Here is a 13,275-nt window from a genome sequence, read left to right on the forward strand (position 1 = left end):
GCAGCGGGAGGAAAGATCTGCCACCCACTGTGTGTAATTACTGCACCGCAACATTACTTGTTCCACTCTTGAAGTAGATACTCAACACTCAAAGTTTTAATTGCGTTAAATTTGGCATAATGACATTAAACGTCACTAAATGCCGACGGCGTGACTGACTGCATATGAAAACAAACACGGGTAAAGACTTGGAAAAGAGACAGAAGGTAATATTTTGTGAGAGTAACACGTAGAGCGCTTAGAAAATCCAAACAAAGAGTCAAAAACCACCAGAAAGAAAAGGAAATCCAGCTTTGCTACAGATACTCATCACCAGCGTCGCCTCCAGGACTTCCGCCATGACAGAGCAGATTCCCAGCATGTCAGTCACTGGTAAGACGAGCTCCTCAGAACCGTCAGAAACATTTCATCCGGTTTGGTCGTTTTCACAAGGACAGCAGGTCACCGCAACCTGAACTGAAGGTTTTGTGCTTTTCAAGCTGCAACCAGGATCCGAACCCCAAACCCCAAAACATTTTAAGGTCATAACTGAACCTCGTGAAAAAAACCACTGTGATATCAAGAAGCTGCCAGATTTGGAAAGTTGAAGTTCTCTTGTAAAAAAAAAAAAAAAAAAAAAGGCAGAAACACTCACATGGCAAACTTTCTCATAATTCTACAACAAAATCTCCATAAAGTCAAGTCAACTTGGTCATGATGAACTGAGCTCATTATTAAGAAACAGAGTGAGGTGAAGGTGGTTAATATCATGCTCGATTCACAGTTTAAAAAGGGTAAATCTAAAAATGTGATCTCCCTCGTGTCAGTTATCATGTACAACTTAAATACAGTCATAAATATCATCGAGGTAACACAGAACAATTTCAATATCCAAGTATTTTTTGTGGGATTACAGTAAAACAAAAAAAAAGTTCTACTTTTTCCAACCTCTTTTCAGACATAAGCTACGTAGATATCGGTGTTATGAGTAAATATGTGTATATATTAATAATATGTAGATTCATAGACAAGAGGCTTGAGTGTGTGTGTGATTTCTACTGTTTCAAATATTACTCCAGGTCCACAACCTCAACCGAACCGTAACCTGAATTAATTACGGCCCGATACAGTCCGGCATTGTGGGGTCCGGCGATCAAGTCGAGCACGCTCTCGTGTTTCAGACCAAACACACACACACACACACACACATACGTTTCTGTGAACCCAGCCTGCGAACTCACCCTGTCTTTGTCGTCGGCCACGTCGCAGAGCACGTCGTCCAGGTCGAGGATCCCTCCGTCGCCGTGCTCCAGCCGGTGGACCTGCAGCCAGTAAGTGGCGTCCTGGAAGAGGAAGACGGAAGCCATGTAAGACCAAACTGAAGCACAGTGATCAAAGGAAACGGAGCACGGAGGCATCAATAACTTTCCACCACACAACAAAAAGGAATCAGAGAAAAACATGCAGCGTAAAACCTTTGAGGAGGAAAACCTCGCAGCACGAGGAGCTGTCAGGATGACAGCCGATTGCAAGACACTTTGAAAAGTAGCACAGGAGAGGGGGGAAAAAAAACTATAAATAAAGCATCAGATCCAATACAAACACACTTCAAACACTACTTTCATTTCTCCACGGTTTTCCTTCAGTCAGAACATAATTATCTGGCCGGCAGGGGAAATCCTTGCCTCTGCTCCATCCACTACGCCGCCTCGTCATGTGTTTTGACAGGGAAATCACATCCAAAGGTCACCGCGGATTATCAGAAGTACAAATAGGGACAGAAAAGTTGCAGATGTGAAGCTAAAAGGAGGATAAAGTTGGGCTTAGCTCTTTGATCGGGCAGTCTTGAGTGAAATGCATGTTTTAAGCCCCGTTCACGCAATGTTTCAAATGGAAACGCATCATTTTTTTGCGGTTTCGTTTCACAAAACTTCTGCATTTACATGGCGACGCTTTGAAAAAGACTGAAGTTTTCATGTGGGGAAATTAGTGGGTGCTGTTTGTTTTTGTCATTCAAACATAACCCCAAAATGCGATGAAAGTTTTGAATCTTCACTTGGAAACGTCAGAAACAGGAACTTATTAAATCAGACTATTTGATAAAATGAGATGAAGGGCGGCTGACAGGCGGCTGGCTTTGATTGACACACAGTAAAACCACAAGAAACCACAAGCTCTTCATCTCAGTGGAGGTAGAGATAAAACCTAAGCTGCACACATTCCAAATCAAAGTGCATAAGTGTCACGCCACCACCATCACCATCATCATCATCAGCAGCAGCGTGCGATAACACTTACGAGTCTTGACGTGACTTATTTAGTTTCATCCCGCACACAGATCGGCCCCGAGGGGCCGCAGCCTCATTACCCACTTCTACAGTTCCAGTCCGCGGCAGCGGGGAGCGGCGCCCGTTAACGGGGGCGTGACGACATTCACACAAAGTTCAGCTGGAAGACCGACAACCGGAGGGAAATAAAGCAAACCACGAAAAAATGACGCCATCTGGACTTCCCCTGTGTCCAGGTACCTGTTGTATTGCGACGATACCCTTACAGAAACAGACAACAGCACCTACTACTGGCCCAACGTGGTCACTACATTATTCTCAACAAATATTCTGCATGCCGATATCACCATGGCAAACATTTTTCCAATACATATCATGCATCCTCTTGCAGTTGTTAAAAATATCACCATTAACTATTGATCCAAAGCTGCTCAGCTGGCAGGAAATCTCACATGCAGGTTCAGGCACATCAACATCACGTTATCAAAGCTTGCAATAAAGTAATTGAAAAGACTGTACTGTACTGCAATAAATCATGTGTTTGATAATCATTAACCGATGACAGAAATTCCAAGGTAATACTGTCTTGGAGTTGTGCCTGTAAATACATCATAAATCTAAAGAAATTAAAAGAAAAGAAAATGAGGGACGAGCCGATATCGATATCATGAATGGCAAAAGTGTAAGATATTGGTATGTAGTGTGTGTTGTTCCCTGTCTCTCTCTCACACACACACACACACACAACCTGTCAGACTGTGGTGACAGCCGTCCGGGTGTGTGACAGCCGTGTCACTTTGTGTGACCCTCCACACAGAGACCCTGTGGATTCCAGCTGATGGAGCTCAGTGTGAGAATCGGAAATGCACAAACACAAACACACGGATTGACTGAAGGTCTGCCTGGATGAAAAGGAGTCCAGACTTGATATTGTGTGCGCGCACACACACACACACACACACAAATGCTGATTGATCTGCATTATTATGTATGGAATATCAGGTGTGCGTTCTATATTGTATACATGAAGGATTACCAATGCATGATGGGATTTACATCTAAAAATGCTCACATATTGTTGCATTTGAGTTAGAAAAGAAGACGTGGATCAGAGATATGGTATTGTGGTGAGGCAGGAAGTTGAGCAGGTCAATGCAACGTCAGTGTAAATACAGCCACAACAAAACAATGCCCCATTTTAAAGTCACCTCCACAGGATCACGAGCTTCTGGGAAAAAAAAAAAGACGAGTAAATGCAACCAAGTTAAAGCACCCAGTTTAACTATAATTGTGTTTAACGTGTGACTCAAATGGAGCTGAAACAGTTTCTGAAAATCAAATCTCGGCTGTAAAGCTCTTATCGGACAGAGAGAAGCAGGAAACGGTTTGCACTCCGCAGATCCATATCTGTCCACAAGGCAACGCAAACATCTGGCTGAAGGTCTCTGTGTGTTCAAGAGGTTTTTCTTTCCTTTATTTAATGTCCTAATGCTTTTTCTCCCCCTCAGATTTTTGTGAGAAAGGAAGCCACCACCAGCACCTATAATCCAGAGGAGTCAAGGACACATTTCAGTGCTTTTATTGCGGCAGCTCTCAAAGCTAAACAAATAAAACCTAAACACGCTGCTTTACGGCAAGATGACGACGAGAAACTGTTTGATGAGCACTCGAAGCAATTAGCAAGCACGCTGCACATCAACTGGAACTGAATTTTGTTTGCTTCGCCACAAACATACTGCTTTTCTTCAAGAGAACGACATAACATGAACCCAAAGGCATTTCAATTCTAATACATTTTAATTGAACGAGTCGACGTGTTAATCAGTGTAATTGCAACGGATCTGATCTGTATGGGTTAAAAGAGCACTTAAAAATTACAGCGGGGGAACAGTCATCACGTATCATTTGCATATAGCGTATGAATTAAGGCGAATGGTGTTTATTGAGTACTTGAATTGATACTCGGCATCAGCAAGTAGGTTACTGCTCGTCTTTTAAGAAGGTGGTGTCGGTGCAGGTGGCAGAAAGGAGAAATGATTGAGAGAGCGAGTCTTGAGGCCCCCCCGTCTTCGATCTGGGTGGGATCTGAGTGTGTCGGCTGCCTGCGGGGAATGCCTGTTCGGAACTGCGCAAGGCGCGTCGGAGAGTGCGTCGAGCGCCGCGAGTGTGTTAGTGTGTCATCCCGCAGGCCCGAGTTCACCTGGTTAAAAATAGCTGTGAGCAAATGTCAGCGCGCCAAACTTCACACGGGGTCACATAGTTCCATCGTAAACAAGGTTACGACACAACAAAGACGGGACAACACTGCGACACACACACACACACGACAGGGGCCTCTGATGTGGGTAGCACCGCTCAAAACAACTGCGTCTGAAGAATCAAATCACCACAGATCATCTTGAACTTTGTGTAGACGTTCCAGCTCCCACACGCAGAAGGCCTCGCCGAGATTCCCATGACAGTACCCCTCATGTCGAGAGCTGCATAAAGATGAAGGAGTCAGATGGGAGAGGGCCGTGCCTGCAGCCGCCTTCATCAACCCGACAGCAAACCTGGAAAGAGGCCAAGACCAACAGGACGCCTGCGGGGAAAGCCCTGCACTTCATTTCAGGCAAACAAGAAGCACTCGGGCCGCTCGCCGCTCCGCGACGGCACCATAAAAAGAAGGATCCACCAAGAGGCCAGCGGCTGGGATTCAACGTGTGCCAGTCTGACGCTCTGCGGCCGAGCCTCCGGTTGATAGAGGCAAAACTTTCGTTGCTTTTTGGGTGAAAATTTACACAACAACGGTCACGGTGCTTGGAACCACTAAAAATGCATTTTTCATCCCTCATCACTGCTCATTCTATTTCTCAAACATTTCTGTCTCCTTCATACTTACTGTTTTTATTTGTGTGACTTTCTTTCTGCAAAATGACAGACAGTAATATATTCTCCAGAGTGATTCGGATCACCAAAAAAAAAAAAAAAGCATTCTGCTCTAGCCGTCCCTTGTCTTGTTTTGTTTTGATTCCTGAAAGCTAGGGACACTCCAGTGCAACGCAGAGGATCTGACAGAATAACTAAGTGATTGTAGATTTAAGATTCAGAACAAGGAGAGATTTATTTTAAATTTAGGCCAGCTGGAGAGGGAGTTGTGGGGAAAAAAAATACTGTTATATATGAGACGATACGACTTTTATCATGTGGTGAAGGGAAAAAAAAAAGACATAAAATGACTTTTGTGCAGTTTTGTGAAAAGCAGAAAAACAAGTGGTGCTATAAAATCAAGGAAACACAAATCTTTCCTAATCACATTTGAACCAGGTGTCAAATTATATTATTCAAGTTTATCTGGTCTATTTCAGGGTAAAATGTATCAAGTACATGCATGTCGACTGAAATCTCTTTCATTAAATTAGCTGCTTTATTCTGCTTTGTCCTCTGGGTTGGACGTGCCCAGCCATAACTCGAACCTCTGGATAAAATGTTTGAGGCTTTGACAATGATCAAAGCTGCCCGTCCCTGTGCGAGATAATCTCCTGAAAGGAAGCAATTAAATGGAAAGTGGATATTTTCGGGAGAATTATGAAAAAAAACGCATGGGATTAATTTCATAAGAGTCCAAGGAATCATCAGCGTCTGAGATTGTATGTTCATGAATCAATTTAAACGCCCATGCAGTACAGATGTGGACATATATTGAAAGACACATCCACACACTCACCAGCGGCCTGCTGAAGGTTTCAGTGACTCGGAGCGAACACTCGGTCCACAGACCTCCTCTGCTACGTGCACATGGACGTGCACGAACTGTTTGGGGTTTACTTTGCACTGTGGAAGTGTCAACACTATGCAACGGCATTCCCACTGCTGAAATCTCTCAAAAATATTTTCTTTTCTTTCCTATTCGAAGAGCTAAGCGACGGATTCCGTCCATTGACACTTGTGAGTGGGAACTGAAAACCAATGTTCTGGAGGACTGCTGAAATATCTGGTTGCTCAGGAGTGGTGGGGAAAAATGTGAAGCTGCTGTTTCTCAGGAAAAAAAATAACCCCCGCTCGTCGGACAAATTAAGTTTTCCAAGAAACCTTTTCAATGTCAAAAAAGAAAAAAAACTTTTCAAAAACATGTTTATACCTGCATAATGATCCCCCAACATCGCTGGAATACGCCTTTTTCTTTACTCTGTGTACAGCCCGGGTCGTGCTGCACGGGACCCGCACTGGGTCAACGTAAGGCTGATTGGAGGAACAAAAGACCCTTTCATTCCAGTACAATGACGCCACTGAGAAGAGGGCTGAAATTGGAAAAAGCCATTGGAGTGCCAGCTGATGTGTAATAGCGCCGGGCAGAAGTCAATACAGAGACGGATCGTTCAGGTGACCGAGGAACTGCTTTCTGCTGCTACAGTTATGTGTAAATAAATCTGTACGTCTGGACTGTCTGAAACTCAAGAAAAAAATAATTTGCTGACACCATGTCTCATAGAAGTCATAGTCTCTCTCTCTCAGTCAAATCAATCAAGACACTGAGTTTAAACTTCAACCTTTGATGTTGAATTTTCCCATCATTTCCTTTTCCGTCCTTCTTTGATCCCAATTTAATTTAAAGTATAACAAGAGCAGCAATAACTGGCTCTGGGAAATCTACTCCCACGGTTATTCTTGCAGAACTAAAAGCGTCATTGTCTGTAATCGCTCTAGAGATCAATACCATCAAATAACATCACGCAGGAAGAAGAGCTTGATGAGATTTTATGAAGACCCTGCTGCTCCTTGTAGTTTCATTGAAATCACACAGCATCTGTATCCGGATGCAATATGGCCGATTCCCATGCACCGTTAGTCTGCGACTCTTTACTTCACTGCCGTTCAAGAAGCAAGAAGCCACAAAGAAACAAACCTGGGTTACACGGAATATCCTAGACCAACATTTGTGTGCATCCCTTCCTGGATCTGCTATCCGACTATCTGAATCTAACAGTGGGGGGAAAAAAAATGCACAAGGACAGATTTCCCAATCCATTTCAGGCGTGAATTCCAAAACTTAATCATTTGTTTCACGAGTTCTGGGAGAAAACCCCCACATTGCCTTGTTTGTTTATTCTGCTTGTTTGCACAGCGATCGCCACTGATCAGGCCGTTCCGCCACGAAGTGGCAGTTGCCAGGATGAATTCGCTGCACATTTACATGTTAAGCATCACATGTCAGCCTCTTCATCATCTTGCTGACTGCACAGAGCCGCGACTCCCGCCCGGTTCAAGTGCCAAAAATTCCTCCCGTGTATGTGGCAAGAGGAATTCAAGGGCCCGCGAGGTCTGCCAGACCCACCGCTCGCCGTATACTGTCAGTATAATTAACAACTGCCTCGTCCCGCTGTGGCGCTCACTTATAAATATTCAGTCGGAATCAGAAGGGGGGGGGGGGTCAGCAGCTTAAATCTGGATGACAGGTCAACTAACACACTGCCAAAGAAAAGAGAAGTGGATCCTGGAGTTCTGAAGTGAAGAACTTAACCAGCTTCTTCTCGTCTGTCATTTTTACACGACTCGTTCCTAAAATATACGTCCAGCTGAATATGAGTGAAGGAAGGCTACGCCCTGAACAGGTCGCCGCTTTATTAGAGTCATCAATTAGCCTGAAATGCTTGTTTATGGACTGCGGAAAGAAAACAGTACGGAGAGCAAACCTATGCAGGCAGACAGAACCACTGGCAACGATTCAGGCCGCTGGTCACATGACACCACGGCTGCGTCTCCGCCGAGCGGCTGCGTCCTTTGAAGGCCGCGAGTGAAGACAGCTGAAATCAGCCGACAACAAGCCCACCAATGCGCCCACCAATGCGCCCTCCATTGCCGAGATAACAATGGCGCTAACTGGATAATTTTGCGGCATTCACACCCACGCAGAGGAGAATGCTCCTGAACGCACCACTGACAATACCGGGGGGGGGTAAATGATGGCTACAGGAGTCACACTTCAGTTACACTGGAAAATCTCCACTCATGTTTAGCACTTTGAAAATGGCCAGACTAAGAGTGTTTCTGCTATTTCCATGTGAATGGACATCGTTTTCAGAGCGTTGAAACGTATACACTCAACGCTTTCCTGAAATAAAAATGCAAAAATGATGTTCATATTCAGTTGTGATTCAACTGAAGGCTGTATGCTGGCTTACTGCTGTCAGGAAAGGCAGACAGAATGGAGGGAAGTTCCTGACCTCAGGTGTCTTGAGGCTGAGAGCGAATAAGTATTGTGGCAGCAGATGATGTCAATCTAAAGACGTGACGAGATGAGCCTTTACCTCGAACCCTTTTAATTTTCTTTCTGTTTTACTCCCTCGGGGCTCCATTAAGTCAGTTTCAATCACTCAGATCTTCAGAACTTCTTTCTCCGAGAACTCGCCTCTCTCTGTACAGAGCCCCATCATCAAACTCAAACATCCTAATTCTCTCTGCATCAGGCCTGACAAATCCCCCTGTAAGTCGTGTTTGATGTTTGGACGCGTACACGGGGTCGTTGAGGCTGCACACGACATGTGACCTGCGCCGCGGGGTCGAAGCGAGGTTGATTGGAGTAACAAAAGACCCTTTCACTCAAGGAACGATGAAGCCAGCGAGCACAGAGGCTGACACTGGAACATTGGAAAACGCCATTCAAGTGCTACGTGAGGCATGAAAGCGAAGACAGATTTCTGTAGAAAAACAGATGTGTCGGGCCTCAAGGAGCTGCTTTCTGCTCGGGGACTGAAGGAAGTAATGTTTAGAGTCATTCTGGGACCGAAGTGACACCATTCCAATCGTAGAAGTACGATAATTATCCTACACCTGGCAACACTGATCGATGCACCCTTTTACCCAAATATACTCGAAACATTTTGCATGTTTCCAGTTCAAAAATGGGCCTGAGATGAGGGAAATACGCAGAAGACGAATGCATGGAGGTCAGCGGCGAAAGGTCCAAGTGTCGTCCCTACATGTGTCCATCTTTCAAATATAGTGAAACTCGTCAAGAATCTTTATTTAAACGAGAGCTTCTTAATTACATCGTGAGAGAAGCGGAGTCTGCGTTCAGCGCTGTGAGCTTCATGTCACATGAATTACTTAACAGCTGAATCAAACAAAAAGCAACCTGTGCAAAATGCATAAGAACAAGAGGAGCTTCAGCGGCGGCGACGGCGGCGGCGACGGGGGCAGGAAGATTCAGGCCCGCAGCCTCATTAACATGATGAATAATGAACGGTCGCACAGGAGCCGCGTTCCTTTAACTCGTACCTCCTGCGTGGTGAAACCCAAAGCTGCCCGAGAGGAAGGAAGACTGGACGGCGAGATGGACGGGGGTTCGTCCGCAGGGACAGGAAGTCGGGAAGTCAGCTCGGCTTCCAAAAAAACTGAGTCATCAGACACATATTTCCGCTGATTTTGTTTCCATCAAGGTAGTTTACAATCATGTAGCAGCACGGACTCCTCTCCTTCTCGCACGTGTCCAGCCACCGACACACAACATGAACAGTGCGATTCTCCGTGCGTGTGTTCCTTTTGTGTCAATGTTATGATTACATAATAATGCAAATCAGGTGCAGATTGATTAGGGAGGCCCGCACTGCTTTGCATCCTAACAGTTATGTAACCCACGATACGGTCCAAACGAATGCAAACGCACACAATGGTCTTCAGCACGGAGAACAACACTGTTCCCATCATCAATCCCTCCGTGATGTTTGAAAAGGAAATCAAGATTTGGAAAATGCACGATTGCATTTGAATGAAAATAAATATTTATTAAGATATTGTGAAATGAAGACACAGCAAGCAAATAGTGTAAGAAAATTAGAATTCGGACTCTATTTTCAGTTGACTTAATGGGAAAATGCCACCACACCAACGTCCAACCACTGGATCAGTAACCACATACCTGAACATCCCTGCTTTAAAACAGACTCGTCTGCATTCTTTATTCTTTGAACGTTGCTCTGTGTGCCTCAAACTGAAATAAGCTAAAATAGTTCCACCTTTGGCAGAAATTAGTTTAGAGTTTAAAGCTTCAAACGTTTTATTCCTGATGTGTTTTCCCTTATTTCTCTTTAAATTCTGACGTTATGCGTTATTTGAAATAAGGATTATGTAAAATCCAGATGACTCCTGAGGGTTTTCCACATGTTGATGAGAAACAGTGCAAACATGACACTATTTTGACAGGAAGTCCAGAAACTATTAAAAAGAAAAAAAAAGGTTGCATGAGATTTTCCAGCTCTGCTTTTCTTAAATTCAAAATGAAAAAAGATGATGTAGCCCTGATCACTATGAGGAACGGGGAGATGTGGCTTTATGGGAGATGCTCTTTGCAGTAAATGAACTGTGAAATGCTTCTTACCGAGCCTCGCCGCCGGGTCACATCCGCCACCTGTATCTCTCACATTCCTTCATCAATTTCATTCACTTTCAGCAATAAGCGGCTTAGTGGGGCGAAAGCAGAGCGCTGACCTTCGGGCTCAACAGTCGAACACATTGTCTCCCCGCACACCTCACTGCAGGTCGTTCATTAACTGGCAAGGAAGCAACAGAGATGCAGAGAGCACATGTTTTCTCACTGAACTGCGGTGGGAAAAAGGTGATAGCAGGTGAAGGGAAACCGAATCGGCTTTCTGTTGACATTTTTTTTAACCAGGAAACCATTGAGTCAGTTTTCATTTCCTTTTGGGTTTTGAACCATGCGGTCAAATCCAGGACACTTCACATAAAACAGAATATATAGAATATAGATAATCTATTTAGGCACCAAATGAATAATAGATGCTGGTAAAACACTTCTGCACCACAGAAATCCACAGATTGTGTCAGCAAATACGACAGCTATGCAGTATTTAACTGCACTTTTTGCTGTGTATGTATAGATTTTCTTTGTATCAACGAGTGAAGAAACAAGTGTAATCTTAATTTATCAGCCCTTTTTGCCTAATTTCAAAAAATCTCATTTCAAGCAATATCACGTATTCAACAACATGAGGATACAGTCACTTTGGTTTGCTTTATCATTAATGTGTTTTTTCTTTATTATCTGATCAGGTTTTTTTCCCCCACAGTGAAACATTAATTTTGTGAGGTACCGAGCCAAGTTTCTGGACAACCAACAATGCAATAATGGCCAATAATACAGAAAAATGTGACAACTATAGATGCAATTAAGCCAATTATGAATAATTTTCCTTTGATTGAGGATTTTCCAGCGATGACCTGAAGGCCAGTAAAGTAGAGCTAAAAGGCCACATCTGGCCCCCATGATTCCCCGGTCTGCTTAAAGAATTTTGGCTTTAAATGTATTTTTTTAATATATTTTATGTCTTATTATACATTTTAGCTGACCCATTTTCATCTCATTGCTGACGGTCATTTTTTCTCATAAATTATTTAATAAATGTTGTAGTCTTTTTTCCTGTATCTTATTCGAAGTCAAACATGAAGACATACTTTTCAAGATTCCTCCTAAATAATGGAAGTGAATTTCTCAAAATCACATAAAGAAATGAGAATCAGCCGACAGTCTTGTGGTTACTTATTCTGCTGGCATAACTCCAGCTCCGCGATCGCAGTTTGAGAAAAGAAGGTCAATCCTCCAAATGATCAGGAAGGAGGGTCACGGAGTTCAGACGATCTGCGGTGGAAAGGTCTGAGGGTTAGAGCACGACGCTCCAGGAAATCACTTTCAAGTTGGGTTCCTTTTAAAAGGGACGGTTCTCTAAGAAAACGGGGGAAGTAAATTGAAGACACACGTCGCTGTGGCATCTTGGGTTACACCGGCTGCCAGCGCTCAGCGGCCCCCCCCCCCCGGGCCAAACTGCTCCTAATCCTCAAACAAGGAGAACTGAAATCAATTCAAAGAGGGGGAAGAAAACTAGAAGATCCTCCTGAACGGAGACGCTGCAACACCTGGAAGAAACCTCTGAACATCAAACACCCTCCAGGGGCCACGATCAATCAAAGTGAACAAAGAGCCGGATCGGAAGTTAATAAGAAAGATTTCGCTGGGTTCCGTTTGATTGTATATGCTGATAGCGTTTTGTTCTCTGTGTTCATTACAAAAACAACTCACGGCCTGGAACGCCGGCGCCGTCGCCTTCAGTGTTTTCTGCCGTTTCCAAGTAAACGGGCGTCGCTTTCAAGGCGTTGTCCGGTAAACGCAGAACTTTTCACTTGAAACATTTCTCGTGACAAGATGGAGTTAACGTGTCGGGCTATCGAGTTACTGCCGTAATGCTCACCTTGTTTACAAGATAGTTTCCATGGTTACCGACGACTGATGAAAGTGAAGGAGACTTTGTTTCCCCGCACCGCAAAGTGAACATGACGAAACGATCTAAATCCTGCGATACTGTTTCACGGCCGTATCTCTGGCCCCTATTCCCCAGGTGAGGACGAGCAGACACGTTGTGGCACAGCATGGATGCGGGAAGATTAAAGTACCCCTCCGCCAATCGCACTGCAAGAACAAGATGTACAGATCTCAGAAAAACCTTCTGACGACACAAGACTTTGTTTATTTCCACATAGAATTCAGTAAATATGGAAGACTACGAGCGAAAGTGAATGAAAAGAGAAAAGATCATGAAGGTCGAGCACAGTTACACTGAGTTCTGTTAATCTGACTCCCGACACCAAGACTTTAGCAGCACATCATGCTCTGATTGGCTGTGTCTAATTTCCAAATTAACCTGATCTCATACTCATAAAGCCGCGTTCACACCGAACGCGTTTTTGCGTCAAAAAACGCAAGAAGTTGAACGCGCTGCAATGTTGAGGTCCGACGCTGAACAACGCCGGGCCCCCCCCGAGGACAAGCGGCGCGTTTTGACGTGGCGTGTCTGTGGTCGAAAGGCAGGGCTTCCGGCCTTTTACTGTGTTAGCTTAGCATCATGGCTGACCCTGTTGAGCGAGTGGTATATGCTTAACAAAGCCAGACAACGACGCCGTCGGCGAACAGTACGCCGTGCCTGGGTGCACGATATCATCCACAGACGGTCGGAGTCTG

General features: G+C 44.4%; 1 protein-coding gene across 4 annotated transcripts in view; it reads right to left on the reverse strand.

Moving 5' to 3' along the window:
* Positions 1–13,275, reverse strand: part of pard3ab (par-3 family cell polarity regulator alpha, b) — a 211,142-nt gene that overhangs the window by 171,930 nt on the left and 25,937 nt on the right. For all 4 annotated transcript variants that reach the window (XM_030115321.1, XM_030115320.1, XM_030115318.1 and 1 more), the window contains exon 2: positions 1,221–1,322. In XM_030115321.1, coding sequence (XP_029971181.1) covers positions 1,221–1,322 — 102 coding nt within the window. The remainder of the gene's footprint in view (positions 1–1,220; positions 1,323–13,275) is intronic.

The sequence above is a fragment of the Salarias fasciatus genome, chromosome 18 (assembly GCF_902148845.1).
Source record: "Salarias fasciatus chromosome 18, fSalaFa1.1, whole genome shotgun sequence".
Classification (NCBI taxonomy): domain Eukaryota; kingdom Metazoa; phylum Chordata; class Actinopteri; order Blenniiformes; family Blenniidae; genus Salarias; species Salarias fasciatus.